The sequence below is a fragment of the Erythrolamprus reginae genome, chromosome 2, assembly GCF_031021105.1.
Source record: "Erythrolamprus reginae isolate rEryReg1 chromosome 2, rEryReg1.hap1, whole genome shotgun sequence".
Classification (NCBI taxonomy): domain Eukaryota; kingdom Metazoa; phylum Chordata; class Lepidosauria; order Squamata; family Dipsadidae; genus Erythrolamprus; species Erythrolamprus reginae.
In genome coordinates, this window is record NC_091951.1 from 109,738,396 (window position 1) to 109,763,332 (window position 24,937).

General features: G+C 36.3%; 1 protein-coding gene across 2 annotated transcripts in view; it reads left to right on the forward strand.

Annotated features, from left to right (window-relative positions):
- RNF130 (ring finger protein 130) overlaps positions 1-24,682 on the forward strand; it is a 45,119-nt gene extending 20,437 nt beyond the window's left edge. The window contains exons 2-9 of one of the 2 annotated variants that reach the window (XM_070739089.1): positions 3,156-3,350; positions 4,218-4,468; positions 8,237-8,308; positions 9,781-9,863; positions 11,953-12,049; positions 12,998-13,202; positions 22,950-23,043; positions 24,509-24,682. In XM_070739089.1, the coding sequence (XP_070595190.1) occupies positions 3,156-3,350; positions 4,218-4,468; positions 8,237-8,308; positions 9,781-9,863; positions 11,953-12,049; positions 12,998-13,202; positions 22,950-23,043; positions 24,509-24,524 (1,013 nt within the window). In that variant the 3' untranslated portion in view covers positions 24,525-24,682. The remainder of the gene's footprint in view (positions 1-3,155; positions 3,351-4,217; positions 4,469-8,236; positions 8,309-9,780; positions 9,864-11,952; positions 12,050-12,997; positions 13,203-22,949; positions 23,044-24,508) is intronic. The other variant, XM_070739090.1, reaches the window with a different exon arrangement.
- Positions 24,683-24,937: the final 255 nt, after the last annotated feature.

Below are 24,937 nucleotides of genomic sequence, written 5' to 3' on the forward strand. Positions count from 1 at the left end.
GTCTTACAAACGCCTCGTCATACAATCTTTTTGAGATATAAACCTGGGGTTTAAGATTTTTTTGCCTCTTCTTACAAACTATTTTCACCTTACAAACCCACCGCCACCGCTGGGAAGCCCCGCCTCCGGACTTCTGTTGCCACCGAAGCACCCATTTTTGCGCTGCTGGGATTCCCCGAGGCTCCCCTCCATGGGAAACCCCACCTCCGGACTTCCGTGTTTTTGTGATGCTGCAGGGGAATCTCAGCAGCGCAAAAACGGGTACTTCGCTGGCAACGGAAGTCCGGAGGTGGGGTTTCCCAGCGAGGGGAGCCTCAGTGAAATCGCAGCATTGCAAAAACACAGAAGTCCGGAGGTGGGATTTCCCATGGAGGGGAGCCTCAGGGAAATCCCAGCAGTGCAAAAACAGGCGCTTCGGCTGGCAAAAGGGGTGAATTTTGGGCTTGCACGCATTAATCACTTTTCCATTGATTCCTATGGGAAACATTGTTTCGTCTTACAAACTTTTCACCTTAAGAACCTCATCCCGGAACCAATTAAGTTTTTAAGACAAGGTATCACTGTATTTGATGAGAGTTTAGTAACATATCTCAATTTATGCCTTTTTTTCTTAATATTTCTTGCATGTCTAATAAAAAGATGAGTAGAAGAAGGTAATTATCCTGACTTTTATTCTAGCATGAAAACTGATCTGGTAGTTCCAAGATTCATAAACTGTACATTAGGCTGAAGTTCTGCTGGTAGAAGATAACAGATATTAGGCACAGATCATTTGTTTCTCCATGATGATATCTATTCACAAACTCTAGGGCCCCTTCTGTTTGTGAAATTGCAGTGGAAGTCATTAATAGGTTTCATGCAATTAAAAGTAGCAAATTCTGTATCAGGAAAAAGAAATCCAACCTAACAATAAAAAAGAGCTGAACTATTGCAAAGCCCACTTTCCTCCAAGCCCTCACATAATGGGATATTATGATTTTTTTTGTCATTACTGTTTTTTTCTTTCTGGTTTCTTTTTATTTAACGAATAGATGAATGCTAACTCTGATATTGAGGATTTTAAATGTAAAATGATTGAGGAAAAGGATTATTGCAGGCAATAAAGATAGCTTATCAAGAAAGAATTAAATGATTTAAAGAACAGTGACAACCTACAAGAGAAAATGGTATACGCTGAGGACACAACATACTTCACCAGAAAATAATTTAAAATTAAAAATCATTCAAAACTTACCTCCTGAAGGGAATACAAGTACAAATATTATAAAATATGCTAAGTGAATAGTTATTGTTATTAATGTACTTAAATAAGCAATTAGATTTTTTTTAAGAATATTTTCTTTTTGTTTGTTTGTTTGTTTGTCATGTTTGTTTGTCCGTTTATTTGTTACGCGTTGATTTAGCCTTGTATTAATATAAAACATATATTGTATGTAAATGTGTATATATTTGTAATAAAAATTTTTTTAAAAAAAAGATAGCTTATCAGTTAAGGCCACAAATAACAGAAGTTCAAATAACATAAATGAATAACATCATGCAGTTTATGTCCCAAGAGTATAATATCAGATGCTGCGGGTGGGGTGTTATATTAGTTTTGTGGCAATCAATCTGCCCTTCATCTTGTCTTTTTGAACTTAATAAATTAGTTTATGACCTTGAAATTATGAGTGATGTATTTTTCCTTCTTTTTTTGCTTTTCCATTTCCTTTATTACTAACTTCAGAACACAAAACATATTTTCAAGAAAACATTAGCTTGTGTTTCTTTAAATTGTAGAGCAACAAACTCTGTTGCTGATTTACTATAACAGTAAGCACGTGGCCAAAACAGTGGTCACAATAAAGAATGACAGTGGTCACAATAAAGAACACAAATAAGAACTCTAATAATACATTCAGTGGAATCCATTAATTAGACAAATTTTAAGCTTGGAAAATTGGTCTTAACATAAAAAACAGAAGTGTTACATTCAATTAGAGCTAAAGCAGTGTATTCCAATTAAACTCAAGTCTTAGGTTTAATGATATGGAATGTTTTACATAAAAGTTCAGCTGAAGTTGAAAGGTTGTAGAAGATTGCAATAATTCTGCCATTTTTATGAACTAGTTAAGATATTGTGATATATGCACTGTATATGTACAGTACTTTCAGATTGAACTTGCTTTCTGGTGGATTGCACAGACATATCTATGCAATTTTCTTGGCAACATGAAAGTTATTGCCTTCTGGGATTTTTTTTTTCAATTTAGCCATGATTTTCTCATGAACTTTCATCTAATCCGATTGGATTGTAGGAAAAAAAAATCATTAAAGGAGTCATGCCCTTTTCCTAAGCTTCTGTGGCTATTTTAGAAGGTCTTTCCAACTGTCTCTGGATGCATTTGTATTCACAGCCTTTTATATTCAAGGAAGGAATTTTCCTTGTACCTGGAGGATAAATCACCCAGATCCATTCTCAGTTGGATGCCAAGCATGATGCAATCCCTATGGAGATGCTCAGGGAACAGACTTACCCGGTTAAGCCATAGACTCACAGTTCTTGCTCAGAGAGCAGGTAGAAATCATGGCTATAAAGTCCTTTGTTCAACTTGCTGTTGAACCTGGTGTTGTGCACCAGGGAGCTCTTCCTTTTATCACTCACACTTTAGACATATCCCATTGGGACTATTGCCATGCACTCCACATGAGACTAGCCTGGAACAGTTCTAGAAGCTTTAGCTAGTAATAATGCAACCATGCAACCACTGGACACCCAGGAGCAGCACATGTAATGGCTCTGCTTTGAGGCCTGCATTGGATGCCAGTTATTGCTAGATCCAATACAGGTACTGATTATGACCTGAAAGCCCTAGATGGCATGGGCCCAGATTGCATGTGGAATCATTTTTATGGAGGTCATGCTGGGCAGGGAGTATGTTGTGGACTCTGCCAGTTAAAGTATTTTAATTGATGAGGCCCAGCAAGAGAGCCTTCTTTGCTGTTGCCTCCACTCTTTGGAACATTCTCCCCCAGAGGTGAGGCAGGCCCCCATTCTCCTTGACTTTGGAAATTATGCCAATTGATGTGGTTTGGTAATTAGAAAATATTTTGATCAATGTATATTTATAGGACTTTTGCATAATTAAATTAGAACCAGGATTCTATATTTTTAGTTGCAGATCGTTTAGGATGTGATCCACGAACACGGTTTCAAGTTCCTCCAAATACAAAGCAATGGATTGCTCTACTGCAGCGAGGAAATTGTACATTTAAACAAAAAATTCTGCGAGCAGCTTCACATAATGCTTCAGCTGTGGTAATTTACAACAATGTATCTGGCAATGAGCCTGTTACTATGACTCATCAAGGTAAGAACTAAGATATCAGACCTTTCTTTCAGCTCAGGCCATTTCATCTATTATTTGGATTATTTTAAAAAGGTACATTTAATTAAAACTACAGGTTGTGCTTAATTATATAAATAAATGTTACTGGTTGTCATTCTGAGCCAAGTAATGCTCAAGGTAGCCCTGCTCCCTATTCCTCCCAGTTTTAATCTGATGGAGTGGATTTGAAGTGAAGGTTTAACTGTGGTTTTATTGTCAGTTTATTTTGTAATAATTAAATATCTTAGTTAATATTTACTGCTGTTGTTGCCCTTCAACCTTTTTCCAGTCAATACTATCAGACTACCTTGAAATTTGGCTTTTAAAGAGAGTTTTTCTTACTGTTCTTCATTATGTTATTGGGCCTTTTCAACAAAGAAGAGTTTGATCCATAATTAAAGTTCTTTTCATCTGTTTTACAGTTTTCTTGATTTTCTGAGTCTCATAAAGCCAATATTTTGAAATTGTTGCATTTTCAAATTTTAATTTAATTTGTTCTTTTTGGTGCTGCTTTACATTGGAATAAACTTCATGTTTTGGAGAAAGAAATGGAAGACATTAAATAATCATTAATCTTCATCTTTTCCTGGTATAATTAGCAATTAAGATATACCGTATATCATTATGAAATCAAGTTATAATGAGATACTTGCAACATATATGAATATATTACTTAGAAGATTTTGGTTGTTTCCTAGTCCCTTATTACTAATTATAGCTGTTTTAAATACCCTAAATTTAATAAGAGTTCTTGTTTCTATTAGCATTTTGTATAGTTGGAAAAATTCATAATGTACATTAGAATATTACTGAGATGGTTTCTCTTGTATATTTATTTGTTTATTGTAGGAACTGGAGACATTGTTACGGTCATGATCACTGAAATGAAGGTTAAAGAAATCTTGAATTATTTAGAAAAAAATATGTCGGTCCTAATTGCAATAGCCGTGGGAACACGTCATCCAAGCAAAAATGTTAATCGAAGTTCCCTTGTCTTTGTATCCGTATCATTTATAGTTTTAATGATAATTTCTTCAGCATGGCTAATATTTTATTTCATTCAGAAGATCAGATATACCAGTGCACGTGACCGAAACCAGGTAATCATTCTAATCATAAAGAATTTGAAGTTTTTTCTACTGTTAATACTGTGATAAAAATATGTATACAGTATATGCCAAGAATGCAAAAGGAGCTTTGCTTTTTTTAATCTATAAAACAAAAATAATGCTTTTGTGGCAGGAAATGTATTAACTTTAAAAGTTCTCCTGCTTAGTTGAGCTATTTTTTCATACTTTTTTTAATGTCATAAAAAACTCAGTTTCTGGTTAAAAGACTAAAATTAATCCTGGGAATTAAGTGAATGTAAGAATATTATAAAAGATGTGCACTCAGTCACAGTAACTACATACAAGGGTCGCCGAGAAAGTAATGCACCACATTTTTTTTCTTCAACAATTATTTATTGAACACAATGAAACTTACACACAAGAAAAATGATGTTTCTTCTACACTCCCTATTTTTCTATGTAATCTCTGTCCCGTTCTATGGCCTTCCTCCAGCAAGGCACAAGGACATGTGTGCCCTGTCAGTACCACTCCTTGTTCCGGTCACTTTATTGCAGATATATTCTCTCTTCTGCTTCGTTGTATGTCCTTGAGCTGGATATCTTTTCCTGGCTTTCCCATTAGATAAGAGAATTTTAGGGCTCCCATGCAGAAGACCCAGGTTCTCTTGTGAAATAAAATACTGTTTATTCAGTCAATTATCAGCAAATATCTCCACAGAAAAAGGAGTGTACTTTGTCCATGTTCAAAAATTCTTCTACACTATAATCCTTTGTTATTCTCATTGACCCCATCAGAAACTAAGATGGATTTTTTAGTTTGAATATTGGATATTGAAGTTCCCTTGTTTTGTGTACAAAGCAGCCTATAATTATATAATTATATTTCACATTGTTATTTCTCATTGTTTATTTAATTATTCTATGATCTTATTTTTATTCACACTCTCTTTATTTCTTCCGTTTTATTTTTATAAGCTGTCTAGAGTAACCCCATGACAGGCAGCAAATTAAACAAATAAATAAATAACGCCTAAATCCTTACATCAGAATTCCTGAAGTTAGAAACCCTTCAGATATTAATTAAAGCAAATGAGGAACCCGGTATTACTGTATATGAATTTCATACATATTTCATGAACTTCACAGCTTATGTCTTTGGTATCTCCAATTACAACATGTGTAATTTGACTGTAATTAGCTAAAAATAATCACTATCTTAAAATAATCACTTTTCTGATAGGAATTACTGACTTGTATCCAAGATGGGTTAGCTACAAAAAGTGTGTCCTTAAAGGGAAATATTAAAGAAACAAACTAGTAATATTTTCAGAGACGTTTTTATTAAAATGGGAAAGAGTGTTAAAAAAAGAAGGATAGTAATAGCACTTAGACTTATATGCCACTTTACAGTGCTTTGCGCCCTCTCTAAGCGGTTTACAGAGTCAGCACATTGCCCCCAACAATTTGGGTCCTCATTTTACCCACCTCAGAAGGATAGAAGACTGAGTCAACCTTGAATCTGGTGAGATTTGAACTGCCAAACTGCTGGTAGATGGTAGTCAGCAGAAGTAATCTAACCACTACGCCACCGCAGCTCATGTAGTTTAATTAACAAGGATTACACCTCTAAGTAAGAGTGCACAATATGTTAGACGTACATCTGCTAATAGCAATAGCAGTGTTACAAAGTTACAATAAATACAATTTAACTGATTTATTGCTATCCCATGATAGCAATAAATTATATTATGGAAATACTTCTGAAAGAAAGTATAAAATAATATTGTGCTATTTTTTCAGGCTATTGCTAAAACTTCCATATTGTTCCAAAGATCAACCCATTTTAAACAGTATTGTTACAAATATGTATATTTGTATGCAGAGATTTTAAAAATAGAATTCATTAGAAAGACATTTAAAAAAAACATTTCTAGGCATTATATGATACAAAATATTATTTAGATTTTGTCAGTGGATTTAAATGGTCATGCTTTGACAGTGTTAATTGGAAGGTATGGTAAGGCAGGTACTATACTGTTTTTCCATCTTATTTATATTACACATTTCAATAGGGATAAAGTCAATTTGTTTGACTTAAAATAGCTATGTTCATAGTGTTTAATTATTTTCAAACTTTTTGAAAATGCTTTTTTCATTTCTTACATGTAGCATGTAAGCACTTGGAATGCAGTGACCCCATATACAGCATTCTGCATTTGAGATATCCATATCAAATATCTATTCTGTAGGTTAAAAACTTAAGACCTTTTCTTTTTCCAGTATTTTATGAAGGTTGAAGAAACTTAATGAAAATTTTATGTGGCTTAAAAAGCTTGTCTAATTAAACTTTCATGAAGAAATAGCACCAGCTAAAGAACAGTTGAAAATGTTTAGCTGTTTTAAAGGAGAAAACACAGTACGTGTAATGGTCACACAAATAATTACTTCAGCTGAGGTTCACAGATTTAAAAATACTGTACTACATTTGGAATATATGCAACTAACTAGGACCAGATTAACATGGCATTAAAAAATCCCAATAATAGGCTAGATCAGTGATTTTCAACCTTTTTTGAGCCGCGGTACATTTTTTACATTTACGAAACCCTGGGGCACATTGAGCGGGGGGGGGGAGCCTAAAAAAGTTTGGACAAAAAAATTCTCTCTCTCTTCCTCCCCTTCACTCTATTTCTTTCTCCCTCCCTCTTTCTCTCCCTTTCTTCCTCTTTCTCTCTCTCTCCATCCCTCTTTCTTTCTCTCCCTCCCTTCCTCTCTTTTTTGCTCTCTTTCTCTCTCCCTCCCTCCCTCCCTCTATGTCTTTCTCTCTCTCTCCTTCCCTCCCTCTCTTTCTCTCTCTCTCTTGCTTTCTTTCTCTCTCTTGCTCTCTCTTTCTTTCTCTTTCTTTCTCTCTCTCTTGCTTTCTTTCTCTCTTTCTCTCTCTCTCTCTCTCTTTCTTTCTTTCTCTCTGAGCTTCGCGGCACACCTGACCATGTCTCGCGGCACACTGGTTGAAAAACACTGGGCTAGATAAACCATGCAAATACTAAAATGTAAAGCTAAATAAAATTGGGATTAAAAGGTTTAATTTCTTTTTTAAGGAAAAAGGTTTTAGAGAAAGTTTTGACAGGTTGAAAAGTTCTTCACAGAAAGATTAGACCTAAATGAAGCAAGGAACAGTTTAGAACACAAGCGAAATAACAACAAATGCTGATTCTCCCAACTTTTTCAGCTTTTTTGTTTTAAGTATATTACATTATTCTTCATTACCTATAGTAGTAGACTAATTGGACCTTTCCTTGGACATAGAAACATAGAAGACTGACGGCAGAAAAAGACCTCATGGTCCATCTAGTCTGCCCTTATACTATTTCCTGTGTTTTATCTTAGGATGGATATATGTTTATCCCAGGCATGTTTAAATTCAGTTACTGTGGATTTATCAACCACGTCTGCTGGAAGTTTGTTCCAAGGATCTACTACTCTTTCAGTGAAATAATATTTCCTCACACATTTAAATGACATATTAGGGACTGTTGCAGACAGCAGTCTACATTTCTTACTTATTTGGATTCCATAAAGTAGGAGTTTCCTGTTTTTGGTTAAACAGATTTTAATTACAAGAATATCCTTATGCATGTACTATTCCCAAATCGCCTCTAGAATGTGTCTCTGCATGTGGATGGATAGGTAGAATAAATGAAATATCGTAAAGTACCATCTAGAGTAAGCATCAAAGCAAACGTAAGAAGTGCAATTTTTGTAATAATCACTCTTATTGTTTTTCTTTTTTTTTCAAAGCGTCGTCTTGGAGATGCTGCCAAAAAAGCTGTTGGTAAACTAACAGCAAGAACTGTAAAGAAAGGTGATAAGGTATCACTGTTACTTTATTAGAAAATCTGTCATTAGCCTCTGGCTATGTCTTTTTCTTTCCAATTCATTTATCTCATTACGGTGATTGGCATGGTTTTTTGTTTTCAGTATTATTCACAGGGTTATTGTCAGTACATCTCCTCTGTTTATGTATATTTTTCCTAGCCTATAGCCTTAGTTGTGTCCTTTACAACCAGAAAGATTATTTTAAATATTCATAACTCCATTTGCTCTTGCTGATTTGTGGGAGCAACATTTTATAGTGATTAAGGCATTAGACTGGCATTGGAGAGAGTCAGGTTCTAGTTTATCCTCAGCGATGGAAGTTCACTGAGTGCCTTCTATAATCCCTTGAATTCCTGAAGGAAAAATGGGCACAAAAAATAATAGATGATTAAACTTATTTTGAAATAATTGTTATGTAACTGATATTGACTTACTATTTTATACTTTTGTAACTATGTTGTAACTCTGTTTTATGTATCATATACAAGATTTGCAAGAGATTATCAGGAGCATACCAGTCAGGTTTTGATCAAATGCTGTTTTTCTGGATGGATGGATAGATAGATAGATAGATAGATAGATAGATAGATAGATAGATAGATAGATAGATAGATAGATAGAAATAAATAAATAAATAAATAAATAAATAAATAAATAAAGCTTCTCTGTGCATGCAAATCAGTTCTAGATTTTGTTGTTGAATTGTCATAAATTTTATTGTCCTATAGCCCTTTAATGAAGATAAAATTTAATAACAAAAATGTGCTAATGCATGTTTTGGAATTCTCTTAACAGAGAAGTAAATCCAAGATTAAAAAGAAGTCAAGATTATAATGCAGCAGTAGATGTACGGTACTTATTATTGGCAGACATGTAGAATGTATCTGCCATTCATCAGTATTAACAACCAAGATTCAGAGTATGAAATAGTTATTGTCTATTTGCAACACTGAGATTTCTAATTTTATAGCCTTTAGGGGTATAGCGTTTAGGGTACATTATTTCTACACTGAGATTTCTAATTTTATAGTGTTTAGGGATATAGCGTTTAGGGTAGGGTACAGTTGAAGATTATAATCTAAAATAAATGATTTATGCATACAGAGCTTGATCTTGTGTTTTCCGTTAAACAGATTTTCTGCACGTGTAAGACTTTTTTCCTACTTGCAGTAAAGAATCTAACCTAGCCATGTTAAAGGCTATGAAGTTTCTTCTGCTACTGTATGTGAAACTGGGTTTCTAAACAGTCTGAAATTGTGCCTGACAAAATCTGACACAGGGATAAAAATGACAGATTCTAAAATAAACTCCCTTGAGTTTCTAGAAGAAAGGTGGGATAGAAATCTTGTAAGTAAATAAACATAGTGAGGGCTAAAACTATTCTAAACCTTCCGCTCATTGGCTGCTTGCTAAAAGTATTTTGCTGTGGATAAATCTTACTGGAATTTTTACTCTCTTCATTTTAGGAAACAGATCCAGACTTTGATCACTGCGCTGTTTGTATTGAAAGTTATAAGCAAAACGATGTTGTACGCATTCTACCATGCAAGTAAGCCAGTATTTAATCTTTTGCTATTTGGTTTATTCTTCAAAATAAATTAATTGCATTTTAAAATTGTTTTGCTAATCCTGTCATTAGAAATACTAGGCTTAGGACGCCTTAGCTATAATTTTCTTTTTTATAGCATGACTATTTTCATCAGTGCACTAATGATGTTACCTAATTCAATGTTACCAAATCTCACCTTGACATTCGACTACTGAATGCTCTCTACATGGGGCTATATTTGAAGAGTGTTCAGAAACTGCAACTCATGCAAAATGCAGCCGCGTGAGCGGTCATGGGCCTTCCTAGACATGCCCATGTTTCTCCAACACTCTGCGGACTGCATTGGTTGCTGATTGATTTCCAGACACAATTGAAAGTGTTAGTAACGACCTATAAAGCCTTACATGGCATCGAACCAGACTACTTGCAGGACCGCCTTCTGCCTGGCTGACAAATGTTTTGTATGATTGCTGTTTGAATGGGTATGACAGATTTTTAACATTATTGGAGATTTTAGATTAGTCACCTAGTTTTAATAAATTGGATTTAGACACTGTATTTTATTGTTCCTTTTATATGTTGTAAGCCGCCCCAAGTCCTTGGAGAGGGGCGGTATATAAATGAAATGAAATAAAATAAATAAATAAGGTAATGAAACTTCTGCAAGAAAACAGGTAAACTCAGGGAGCGCCGAGGATCTCCCCCCCCCCCATTTCAAACCTGAGCTACAAATATTCTCCTTTATTGGTGCAGCTCCTTATATATATATATATCCTTTTCAAGTTTGAGGCTATCTTTCATATATCATTCCTTCCAATGCTATTCCAGTCTGAATTTACTGTTAGGCTTCAACTTTCAACTTTATAGGGATTTATCAAAACATGCAAAATTGACTATTTTATCCAGATAATAATAATTTGGTTTTTTACATTTCTTTTTAATTTTTAGGTAGTTTTTTCTTCTATCTTGCACTTTTAGAATATTTAGAGTTGTTTTTATTGTGTGCGTGTGTGTGGGGGGGTTCCTACTTTGATAAACCACCCAAAATACACTAGTGGTAGGTGGCCAATAACTCCAAAAACTCTAATAGTTTACAATAGGAAATATACAGTACTTTACTAATACAGCCTGTGTTTAGATGGCTGATGTTTAACTGCTGATAGATAAAATGTGAACAAGAAAATCACTTCCGCTAGTTTCTTTTCTTGGCTTTTGCTAATAATATACAGGTTTGTTTCCCTACAAAAGAAAAGACCATTTCTCTGGGTGTCCCAAGCTTTTTTAAAAACCATCTAAGTAAACGGTCCTTTCTGCATAATATTGTTTGTAATCCCAAAGGGTATGTGCATTGTCTTTAACAACTGGTGTGCCACAGATACACAGTTTTTCTTTAAGTGGTACCTTCTGATCAGATAGGACTGGGAATTGAATGGAGAATCTATATTGTAGGATGCCATTTAAATCATTAAAACACTGCACTTCAATGTTGCCAATTGCTTAATAACAATCTTAAAATCATTTCCAAAAATAAAGCAAATAGATATCTACAGAGTTATTGTAGATAAATGTCCAGGTTAGCGTCTTGTAGTTTATCTAAATTTATGTCATATGATTCCTCACTGCTAATTGTGAGAGAGTAAGAAAGAAGGAGATTGAATGAGGCAATCTAAAAATGGTATTATTGCCTAAAGATAAGTCAGAAAAATATAAGATAGAGCCAAATGAATTTTTATCTACTGCCATACATATTTTGGGTAGTATAAAAGAAGAAGCAACTTGTATGTACAGCTGTAAGATATTTTTCATTAATAATCCTTATACAGCCAGATATTAAATCATTTATATCCTTCTTTCTTCATGTTTACTTCTTTGTTTTGGAAAAAATAACAATAGAAGCAAAAAATATATTTGAAATATACAATGCATAAGTTTCAATTATAATGTATATACTAAGGAAGCAGTAATATAATTAAAAGTACAAATGTTAGTTTACTAAAAATTCCCAGGCAAATTATTCAGAATGCTAATCAATAATAGTAAAACCTCTGCCATATATTGATGGTTTACAATTATTCCCATTTATTTTTAGGCATGTTTTTCATAAAACCTGTGTAGACCCATGGCTAAGTGAGCACTGTACCTGTCCTATGTGTAAACTGAATATTTTGAAGGCCTTGGGAATTGTGGTGAGTTGAAGCTTTATAAAAACAGTTAATACTGTTGAAGCATGCATTCTAAAATACTTCAAATCACAATTCATCTAACAAAAGACAAGTTCCAAGATGTGTAAGTTGATTGCATGAAACAGCCATGCTATCCCAACAGTACATTTGGAACTAATAAGTCAGAAAACTTTTCATTATTCAGAATTGTTTTTATTAGTTACAGCTTGACATTTTCTGCCCAAACTCTTAGTCATGAAAAAGCTAAAATAAAATGTAATTATCTTGACATAAAGTAATCCATAAATAATTGCTGTCTTCTGTTACATGCCTATTTCACAAAGCAAATTTGTCCTATTAAAAGATATTTTAAGTAGATTAATCCATTGAAAAACAGGTTTTAATCTAATTTCCTTACTAAATTTAAGATTTATTTATTATTTCCGGGTTTGTTGAAATCAAGGCAACCTTCATTAATTCATTCATGAAAAATATCTATCTTAGGCTGATTAAAAAATATGGGTTGAATTTCTTTCCTTTGTAACATTATGAAATCACCAAATTAAAACATAACTCCACGTGATAGATGCCCATCTCTATTGGGGGTGGAGGGGAGGGAAATTCTAAATAAAGTTGAAGAGAATGCAATGCTACCTACTTCATTTGTTATTTTCTTTATCTACTACTATGTTTATGACCTGTAAAATAGTTTAATTAATATATTGTATAATAAAGAAAGGCATGCACATAGCTAGGAATAAAACACTGGGGGGGTTGGGGGGGGGTTGGTTCAATTTAATAATATTTTGAACCAAGTTCTTAATGGATAGGATTTGCTTGTAATAATTGATCTCCATTTGGTGTTGGTATTTGGTATTTATGTTTCAAATTTCATGATACTATCTCATGAATGTATAATTTTGCTAACAGTGTAAAAATGGTATCCTTTAATATGGCAATGCTTATTTTCAGACAAATGTACCATGTGCTGACAATATGGCCTTTGACATGGAAAGACTAACCAGAGGCCAGTTAGGTAACAGGGGATCAGTACTTGGTGACCTTAGCAGTGAGAACTCACTCACTCTTGAGCCCCTACGTACTTCTGGTATATCACAATTTCCGCAGGATGGAGAGCTGACTCCAAGGACAGGCGAGATCAACATTGCCGTAACTAGTAAGTAAAATTTGCCTTTAATATTAGATTATGTGTTGCTTTAGACTAGTTTCACTTTAACATAATACACATAATTTTATATAACCTACCAGATTAAGGAAAATATGAAATTGTATTGTGGTCAAAGTTATAGTAAATCTGAATAGGGCCAACCTCAAAATTTTGAATTTGAAAACATTTCTGACAAAATATAATAATCAACAATTGTTGCATACTATTAATGAGGATCTATTGTTTAAATCAAGAGAGAGCAGGTGTCACTTTCCAAATGTTGTTAGAATAAATCATGCCTTACCATTGGCCATATTTGCAAGGCCTGATGGAATCTTAAGTTCAACTTTATCTGGTATGTCATGTTTTGCTATTTTAGATTTTGAAAGACTAAAAATTTGTTAATATAACTTTGATGTAAATGGTGGTTCTTTCCTGGCTTTCTGCATCATATCTTTTAATGTTTTAGAGTTAAAAATGGGAGATTTGTGTACTGGAAAATAAAGTTTGGGCCCCATATTTATGTGTCTAGGTTCCACATGAGTACCAGATGATATAAAGTGTATTTGATTAATGCTGAACAACTGGGGGGGGGGGAGATAAACTGAGGGAAGTGATCTTGGGGAATAATCAAAGCAAACAGAGCTAAGGCATATTATTTATTACTTAGTTTTACCTGAACTTTGTCTACTGGTAGAAGGTCAAATTTGCTACCAAAATTTTAAATGTAAAAAGCAGAATGTAAGCAGAATAAGTTAAAATTAGCATTTCAAGGTTAAATTAATTAAATAGAAGTATGGTGGAAAAGAGTCATATTCTTAAATGCCAAGAAACTGGGGTTCAGATATCCCAGTGGAATGTAGATTGAGAACAATGCAAAAAAGAAATGTGAGAAAGTTTCTGGCTGCAGGGCTTCTTCAGAAGGACCTGGCCTCTTGATGTTACTGACCAATAGTTTATTAATAGAAGTCAATATCATCTTCTTAGAAGATGCTCATGAAGCAAATGAGTTTTCAGTATAAGATCTCTGTATCTTTTACTAATTAGCAACTTAGTTACCGTGCTTTGTACTAATTACAACTTTAAGACTATTTTCAAGGGTAGACCTATATACAGTGGATTGTAGTAATCAAGATAAAATGAAACCAATTGTGATACCTGTCACAGGCAAAAAAGCTTGCTATTGCACAACAGACATAATTGGGGGGAAATTCTCCCCACTACAGTTTCCACTTGTGAATTAAGCAACAGTTGAGGATGAAGAATTACTCACATAGCAAAGGTATCTGTGAGGATAAAGGTTAGTTTCTCGAAGCTTGTGGTTTGATCTCTGAATGTTTCTTTACTAGCTAGCTAACATCTTCAGGGCAGTTTAGGGGATGTCAGTGTTCTTTTATAAGGGCTTCAGGCAGTGAAGGGCTGCTTATCTTTGGTACTACCAGTGCGCCCTCTGAGGCCGTTGGGAATTCATCCAGTAAAGACTCCAAAGTTTTTGAACTTCTCAATATTCAGTTTCAAAAAGAACTGAAAATATTTCACCACTGGTCTTGACATAGCAATAATAGATCTAAGATCTGTCCCAGAAAAATATTAAACTTTAGCTTTCAGGAGGCTGTGGCACCATTATTCTCATGATCTTACATTATGCTCATCCCATTATAAATTATAACTATTTCAAAGTATATAATACCAGAACACAGTACAGTAATTCTATAGGAGACGAGCTTACAGTCATGCTAATTAAAAATGATTTAGCATTTGATGGGAATTGGGAATACTGACATAACCAACAAGAAGTAAGTTTGGGATACAATTAGAAAGATGAACAAAGACCCCAAGAGATGAAACAACATCATAGTGTAACAGCCAAATGAATTGAAATACCACCACTTGTAGCTAAATGGCAACTCTGTGGATTAGTTCTAAATAGTACATTTACCTAATCCCCTCTCCGGAGAGGGGCAGCATACAAATCTAATAAATAATAATAATAATAATAATAATAATAATAATAATAATAATAATAATAATAATAACTCTCCAAATAAAATACAGAAAAATGGCAGGAATTGTGAATGAAATAAGTATTTTAAGTGGTAGAAGTAGCAAATTACAAAAAATATGTGAAATCTTATAAATTTTCTGGTCTTTATTAATAATCTGCAAATTGAGTAAATATCTTGGATTGAGCATTATAAAATAGATACCCAGAAGTGTCTGAAATAAATATGCAAGACATGAAGACAATCAGTGTTGCAGCATTGTTGTTGTTGTTAGTTGCAAAGCTGTGTCCGACCATTGGGACCCCATGGTCAACGTTCCTCCATGCCTTCCTGTCCTCTACCATCTTCTGGAAGCTTACGCTGACTGCTTCAGTGATTCCATCCAGCCACCTCATTCTCTGTTGTCCCCTTCTTCTCTTGACCACAGTCTCCTTTAGGACTGACTAGTTTGATCTCCTTGCAGTCCAAGGGATTCGCAGAAGTCTACTCTAGCACCATAGTTCAAACGTCTCAACTCTTTGGTGCTCAGACTTTCTTAGGATCTAACTTTCAGAGCCATACATTGCAACTGGGAAAACCATAGCCTTGACTATATGCACTTTTGTTGGCAGGGTGATGTCTCGGCTTTTTAGTACGCTGTCTAAATTTTTCACAGCTTTCCTCCCCAGGAGCAAGTGTCTTTTATCTTTTAATTTCTTGTCAACATTATTGAAACTAGACAAAGTTTCTTCAGGTTCAAAGAACTTTTAGCCAATCTCACTCCTATGCCAAATCATGCATGCAATTTTTGATCTCTTGGCAGAATATCTGCCTGTTAATCATCACATGTTACTTTGCAAGTTATACAGTTTGACAGAAGATTTTGAACTACAGTAGTCCCTCACCTATTGCTGGTGTTACGTTCCAGACCTGGCCGCGATAGGTGAAATCCGCGATGGGGAATTTATCGACTGATAGTACTTATTTAAGTATTTATATTGTAATTGTTTGGTAAGTTTTCATTGTTTTAAGTGTTTATAAACCCTTCCCACACAGTATTTATTTTAGATACAGTATTTAAATACAGTATTTACAATTTTAGATTTTTATTTTTTTTTAAACCTGCCGATCGAGTTCGGCGGGCTGTTTAAATCTGCCGATCGACTTCCTCAGAAACCCCCGATGAAGTGAAGCCGCAGTAGGTGAAGCGCGGTATAGCGAGGGACTACTGTAATACAAAATATTCAAAAATGCAGCCACAACTGCCATTTTAGTATAGAGCTTGGAGCCAAATACAACCAGCCTTCCATAAATTTAGTGGGATGGCTTATCAGAAGAAAAGATGCTGGCACTATTCCTCTTTAATGTTGAAGTGAATGATCAACTAATACATTAAATAGAAAAAGATTTATCTTTGATGACTGTAGCTTTAAAAATGAAACAAGGTTTATTTAAAAGCAGCTATTCAAGTACACTGTAATTAGAAAACTGACTACCTGTTATGCTGGCAGTCAAATCAGTCAGTGCCTTGAGTCCATTATCCCCAAAACCCAGTGGCACTGATAAGAAGGCACTGACCTCCTTTATCCATTTCTTTTTGAACTGAGATCATTCTGTACTAGGTTTAGATTATGATTCAATCATTCTACTTAAGATTTAATTTCTGATCTCTATTTTGATTCTGCAAATGGAAGAGGGTGACCTAAGCTGTACCTTAATTGTCAACATAGTTTAATTTAACTGCCAGGTAGTCTAATATGTATATCATTCTCTTTAAACCTTGTTACACTATTAAAGCTACACAATCATTAGACTCTTTGTCTTGGCTTTGTTAGTTCTGTGTTGATTATACACTGAAAAGATACTAATTCAACAAAATGTGACTAGTTATTTAAATTAATTAATAATTAATTATTAGGGTTTTTAGCAATGGATTTTTATGGGAATGAAATTAATGAGAGTGGGTGGGAGGGGGATAGTGAATGGAACGGGTTTGGTGGGTGGGATTACAGTATGTATGAATTGAATGATTATGATTTAAATAATACCCTTGGCATACCTGACGCTGGAGAGGCAGGAGGGGAGGGGGCATCTATCTCTGGGGTGGCGGAGGGTCAAAATATTCCGGTCTTGCTGGGGAGAGGCAGATATGGTGGGAGCCTTGGAGCTAACCGTTCCAGGGGAAGGAGAGATCGCTGCTTAGTAGCGATCCCTTCTTCCGGCTCCTTGAGCTCAACCCAAGATACTGGTGACGAGTGTAATTCTGGCCCTGGGCTCAAGCTGCTGCTGCTCAATGCCAGGTCGGTGGTAAATAAAGCTCTCCTCATCCGGGATTTGATCCTAGATGAGGAGGCCGACCTGGCTTGTGTGACCAAAACCTGGCTGGGCCCGGAGGGAGGAGTTCCTCTCTCGGAGATCTGTCCAGCTGGGTTTCGGGTGTGGCACCAACCTCGACCCCAGGGAAGGGGGGGAGGAGTGGCTATTATAGCCAGGGAGAGTCTTTGCCTGTGTAGGCTCATTGCTCCAGAGGTTGCGGGTTGCGAGTCCCTTCTGGTGAAGTTGGACTTAGGGGTTCAGGTGGGCTTGTTACTCACGTACCTGCCTCCCAGCTGCGTGTCAACAGCCCTGCCTGTGCTGCTCGAGGTGGCCGGGTTGGCGGTGGAGTTCCCCGGACTTATTGTCCTGGGGGACTTCAACCTGCCGTCACTCGGCGGTTCCTCTGGACTGGCACAGGAGTTCATGACCACCATGACAGCCATGGACCTGACTCAAGTAGTTCAGGGTCCGACTCACGAGGGTGGGCACGCACCCGATATGATATTCCTCTCTGAGCAATTGAGTAATGGTCTGAGACTAAGGGGCTTAGAAGTGTTGCCTTTGTCATGGTCAGACCATTTCCTACTGCGGCTTAACTTCCTGGCTCCAATCCTTCCCCGCAGGGAGGCGGAACCGATTAAGTTGTTCCGCCCCAGACGCCTGATGGATCCAGAAGGTTTTCAGAGGGCGCTTGGGGTTATTCCAGATACACTCGTTCACAGTTCGCCAGAGTTTCTTGTTGAGGTCTGGAACAAGGCTGCAGTAGGGGCTCTTGACCGGATTGCGCCGTTGCGACCTCTCCGCAGCACTAGATCCCGTAGAGCCCCATGGTACAACGAGAAGCTCCGGGAGTTGAAGCGCCAGAAGAGACGTCTGGATGGAGGAAGAGTAAGTCTGAATTCGACCGAACACTTGTAAGAGCTCATATTAAGATTTACAAAGTGGCACTCAAGGCGGCAAGATGCGCGTATCATGCCGCTTTGATTGCATCAGCGGAATCCCGCCCGGCCGCTCTGTTCAGGGTAACCCGCTCCCTTCTTAATCAGGGGGGAGTTGGGGAGCCCTTGCAGAGCAGTGCTGAGGATTTTAACACGTTTTTCGCTGATAAAATCGCTCGGATACGGGTGGACCTCGACTCCAATTGTAAAACAGAGTTGACTGACAATGAGTCAGTCGAGGTGACTGGGGCTAAACATCTTTGTCCACCTGTCTGGGCGGAGTTTGACTTGGTGTCACCTGATGAAGTGGACAAGGCCATTGGAGCTGTGAGTTCCGCCACCTGTTTACTGGATCCGTGTCCCTCTTGGCTGGTTTCGGCCAATCAGGAGGTGACCCGGAGCTGGGTCCAGGAGATTGTCAACGCCTCCTTGGGGAGGGGGTCCTTTCCTGCCCTTTATAAGGAGGCACTTGTGCGCCACCTCCTCAAGAAGCCTTCCCTGGACCCAGCCCTGCTTAATAACTATTGTCCAGTCTCCAACCTTCCCTTTATGGGGAAGGTTGTTGAGAAGGTGGTGGCACTTCAACTCCAGCGGTCCTTGGAAGAAGCCGATTATCTAAGTCCTCAACAGTCTGGATTCAGGCCCGGCTACAGCACGGAAACTGCTTTGGTCGCGTTGATGGATGATCTCTGGCGGGCCCGGGACAGGGGCTTGTCCTCTGTCCTGGTACTCCTTGACCTCTCAGCGGCTTTCAATACCATCGACCATGGTATCCTTCTGCGCCGGCTGGGGGGATGGGGAGTGGGAGGCACTGTTCTTCAGTGGTTCTCCTCCTACCTCTCCGGTCGGTCGCAGTCGGTGTTAGTGGGGGGTCAGAGGTCGACCTCGAGGTCTCTCCCTTGTGGTGTGCCTCAGGGGTCGGTCCTCTCCCCCCTGCTATTTAATATCTACATGAAACCGCTGGGCGAGATCATCCAAGGACATGGGGTGAGGTATCATCAATACGCCGATGATACCCAGTTATACATCTCCACCCCATGCCCAGTCAACGAAGCAGTGGAAGTAATGTGCCAGTGCCTGGAGGCTGTTGGGGCCTGGATGGGTGTCAACAAACTCCAACTCAATCCAGACAAGATGGAGTGGCTGTGGGTCTTGCCTCCCAAGGACAATTCGATCTGTCCATCCATTACCCTTGGGTTGGAATTATTGACCCCCTCAGAGAGGGTCCACAACTTGGGTGTCCTTCTCGATCCACAGCTCACATTAGAGAAACACCTTTCAACTGTGGCGAGGGGGGCGTTTGCCTGGTGCGCCAGTTGCGGCCCTACTTGGACCGGGAGTCATTGCTCACAGTCACTCATGCCCTCATCACCTCGAGGCTCGACTACTGTAATGCTCTCTACATGGAGCTACCTTTGAAAAGTGTTCGGAAACTTCAGATCGTGCAGAATGCAGCTGCGACAGCAATTATGGGCTTCTCTAAGTATGCCCATATCACTCGAACACTCCGCAGTCTGCATTGGTTGCCAATCAGTTTCCGGTCACAATTCAAAGTGTTGGTTATGACCTATAAAGCCCTTCATGGCACCGGACCAGAATATCTCCGGGACCGCCTTCTGCCGCACGAATCCCAGCGACCGGTTCGGTCCCACAGAGTTGCCCTTCTCCGGGTCCCGTCGACTAAACAATGTTGTCTGGCGGGACCCAGGGGAAGAGCCTTCTCTGTGGTGGCTCCGACCCTCTGGAACCAGCTCCCCCCTGAGATTAGGATTGCCCCCACCCTTCTTACCTTTCGCAAACTCCTTAAAACCCACCTCTGCCGTCAGGCATGGGGGAACTGAAGCATCTCCCCCTTGCCCATGTTGTTTTGGTGTTAGATTGATTGTATGCGTGTTTTAATATTCTGGGGTTGTTTTTATGAATTTTTAGCTTAAAATTGTAATTGGATTGGTGGGTATTGGATTTGTTATTATGTATTGTTTTTATCTTGCTGTGAGCCGCCCCGAGTTTTCGGAGAGGGGCGGCATATAAATCCAATAAATCTAATCTAATCTAACAGTTGCTAAATTATCCCAAATTGTTTGAAGCCCTTTAAATCTAATGCATTTTATATTGCTGGAATAAGCCCAGCAGATATTGGAATGGAGAAAATGGCAGCAAAGGAATGAGTCATTTGAAAGTCCTAATTGTCTACATACTCAAATTAATAGATTAAAAGAGCGGGGGAGTCCTCTACTAAATCATTGATCAGTGACTGTGGCAAGACGCATGCTGTCAAAATCTACTTTGGATTTTGTTTGGGGGAAAATAGTTGCACACTTTTGGGACAAACTGGCCAATTGGCAAGCCCTGAAATAATCACATCCAGTGGAAAGTATGACTTGGGGAATTGACTAAAGAATATGATGGGGGAACATATCACTCCTACAAAGAGGCATTTATTGTATACCTTAACTTGAAGTCAGTCACATTTTGGACTATATATGAAAGGGATAAGGATTGATTCCATGTGATCTGTTGACATGCTTGAGATCTATAAGGAAAAACTAACAACAGAATTGACAAAATATTATCTATAGGTCTGAGTGTTCTTTCTTTGAATTTGTACTATCTTGATGTGAGCTGATATTTTCAAAGCATTGCTAGTTTGCTTTTTGCAAAAAACAAAAACAAAACCCCAATGTGTTTTGCATGGTACGGTGATTTGATGCCCAGGACCCATTTATCCCTTGTACATACTTTCTTTTCTAAGTAACTTTTTAATGCTGCTCAGCAGGTTAATAAATTAAGATAATAGAAGTGGTAATATTTTGCCTTCCGAAAAATTGATGCTTTTTTCCCTTAAGCCTTTTCCTTTATGACAACTATATAGTAAGATCATCCATTCTGCTTTCTGAAAGTTCAAAATATTTTATGAGCCTTATGAGTTTAGCAGTAACACATGGTTTCTATTTCAGTTTATCAATTAATAGTGCAGTTTTCAAAGAAAATGTAGTATATATATTAAAGATCCTTGTTCTTGCAAGGCAACTCTGTGAATTTTGACACATTTTACTCAAGGGTAGAGATCAGCTTTGATTAAAGTCTCCATTTCACTCTGATTCAAAAAGTCACATCAACTTGGAGACCTGCTCAAATTATATACAGATTTAACTTTTAACACAACTGTAGTACGGTATTTTACCAATTGAATATACAGTATTTCATTTGTTAAAACTAAATCATTTAAGAAGGGAAGTATTGCTTTTACTTATGCTTCCATATTTCCTGCAAACTGATTACAAAAATCTTTGTCATAGAATATTTCTGTAAAAATACGATACAGTATGTAGTGCTGGAAAGCTTAGCATTATATTTTTTTTCATTTCATGTTTTAGCTTGAAAGATCAGACTTATTCTTCCTACAGTTTCAGTTATTTTATAAGATAGGATAGAACAGAATTCTTTATTGGCCAAGTGTGATTGGACACACAAGGAATTTGTCCTTGGTGTATATGTTCTCAGTGTATATAAGGAAAATAAAAAACATTCATCAAGAATAAAAAGATCCAACACTTGGTGATAGTCAAGAAACAATATAAATTGAAGGATACAAGCAACATGCTATAGTAAAAAGTGGGAAGAGATAGATACTAGTAAAAAAGAGTCTTAGTAAATTATAGTAAATCATTAGGGCTAAATTCAGATTGAAGAGTCAAGTTATGCCCATTTTTGAAAATGTTTTGCATGTTTATATTATGCTTAGAAAATAATGCACCATTTTCTGATTTTTTTTAAAAAAATGTAGAAATGGAATAAATTTGTATTTGAAAATATAAGTCAAATCTCAGTGGTCAAAAGCAGTTCATCAAAACACGTGTTTAAAAGCAACCATAGTAACCTATTTCAATATTGCTTGCTACCCTGACCAAGCAGACGTAGAGATGACAGTAATTAAAAACATGAAGCATTTTATTTCTATCTAAAGTTTTCAGGTTTTGCTTTTTTAATATGGTCAACCAACCATGTATCAACCAGTTAAAAATGTTACATAGATAGTATTTTGCAAAGTTGCATTCATTAGACTAAAATTATGGTTTATTTTGTGTATTATTATTGATTCTACATGAAATTCTGCCTTTAAAAAGCAAACAAACAACTGTTATAGGTGTCATGTCGTGTGTATGGTAAATGCTTACTTGGAAATTATCAATTTTATCAATCTTTAATTGCAGATAAAACCTTTGCTTCTGCTTTCCTTACTTTGCATTTGATTTAAGCAAATCATTTATAACTAATTGTTTGGGTCTGCTAACCAGTCTACAAATATACTGCCTACTTTTTTCACTTTTCCCCATAACTTTTTGGCTGCCCTTCTCTACCCAGTATCTTCCATTGCTAAACTTCTGCTTTCTTCTGGAGCTTCACTTCCTGGTGCTTCATGACTAGAATGTTTATCTTCTGCTTCTGATCTTTGAGGGCTGTGTTTTCATCAACATATGCCTTCCACGAGTGATTTCCTCCCTTTCCTTTGTCAACAGAAGAATGGTTTATTATTGCCACCTTTGGCCTCCTAAGTGCCCTGACACTCTGCTACATGATCATCAAAGCCACTGCAAGCTTAAATGCTAATGAGTAAGTAATTATACACATTATTGCATTTGTGTGCATGACATTTGCAAAAAAACATCAAGTGGAAGATGTAGATAAATTGGCATATTAAGTCAAATAGTATTTTCCTACCATTTAAGCTTGGTATGCTTCAGTTTTAGCTCAGAACAAACAGTTCAGTATTATCATGCTTAGCATCAAGGATATGTTGTAAAAGCAACAGTCTGTAAGAGAGAAAACATATGAGAGCCTATTTTGCTCCATGGGAAGATAACAGAATTTTATTTATCATTATATTATCAAAATAATCTATCAGAAAACCTATAGAATGTATGAAAAAGCAGCAAGGACAACATTTTATTCAGCACTTTTATTCCAATAGAACATATACCAACAGGTATATATTTCCCCTGATCCTGTTCCCAACCTACTTACAAAGTCTAGTTTCCAATTAATAAAAGGCTTGTTCACATAGCATCTCTGTATTTATAAAATACATGAACAGAGAATGAGATTTTTTTTCAAGTTTTCCTTTACAAACCATCACTTTTTAAATAGTGAGAACTTTTACATTAGGTAGTCTTAGAAATAGTTCAGTAAAATTTCTGGTAAGAACTCAGAATTTATTTATCTATGCCAGACATTTTCACTTTAGGTTTCAGCCATTAAATACTAAATTTGGTGATCATGCAATATAATTACTGTACAAGGTGTCTATTTTGTAATGCATGCTATTTATAGTTATTTTATCATTGTATTTTTGTTTTTATAATAGACTTCAGTATTAATTGTATGGCAATAAGTATTAACTTATATTAAATTAGAAAAGATTATTGCAACTTCCCACATATCTTTCAGTTTTGCTAAAGAAACAGAATTCTATCTCTCGTATCATTTCCCTTGATTAAAACATTTCCACTAATGTGATTTGTTGTTATCCAGTTAGAAGTTTGATCTTATCCACATTGATCTTATCCAGTTAGAAATGTATCAGTTTCCCATAATACTTCCTTGTAACTAATAAAATGTTACAAAATAATATTTAATTTGACCAAGATTTTATAATCTTACAACCCTCAAAATAGGGTATAGGTTATTTTGATATTCTCATCTTCAATTTCATAGACATAGGAGACTGTATTTTGATATGATGACACAACATAGAAATGGAGGAACTATCTACCTTATGTTCACTCTTCCTAGGATGGTTTGGTTAACAAAATTCATACTTTGGTGGAAATTACCAATATGTCGAATAAAAAAAGTGATAAATAAAATTCATTACTTCTGAAGCTGCTTTTTATTTCTAACTCCTAGTGTCTGTGGGTTTATTTTTACAGAAAAGAATAGGTTTGTCTTCCTTCCCATTGACTGAAATACTGTTTGTTGCCTAAGAATACTCTGCTTATAACTCTTTTTTAAATTTTCAGTTCTACCAACAGTACAATATTATTACTAATATCATATTTTTGTTTTTATTTTCTTACAGAACTGAATGGTATTGAAGATGCAATCTAATCAGCTGCTTCAGGAAGAAAGCACTTATTTCTATGATCAGTTTTGATAATGTAACAAGAATCTGTTGATATATTTTATTTGCATAATTTACTAATGCTAAAGCTTTGTATTAAGAAAAAGATCAATAAAAGTTTTGAAAAAATTAGCCCAATATTGACTTTTGTTTATTATTTAACCACAGTGCAGTGAAAGATGTCTGTTTTCTTACCTTGGAAATCTTTCTGGCTGATTCTACTAAAGTGAACTATGCACACATTTTTCTAAGAACATGGTACTAGAAGTTAAATAAAACAGCACTGGCTCTATGTAAGTCCATTTAAATGTAAATCCATTTAAAAACTACTGCAAACAAAAAACAGAATATATATAAATCCTCTACTATAGAAAACATGGGGGGCTG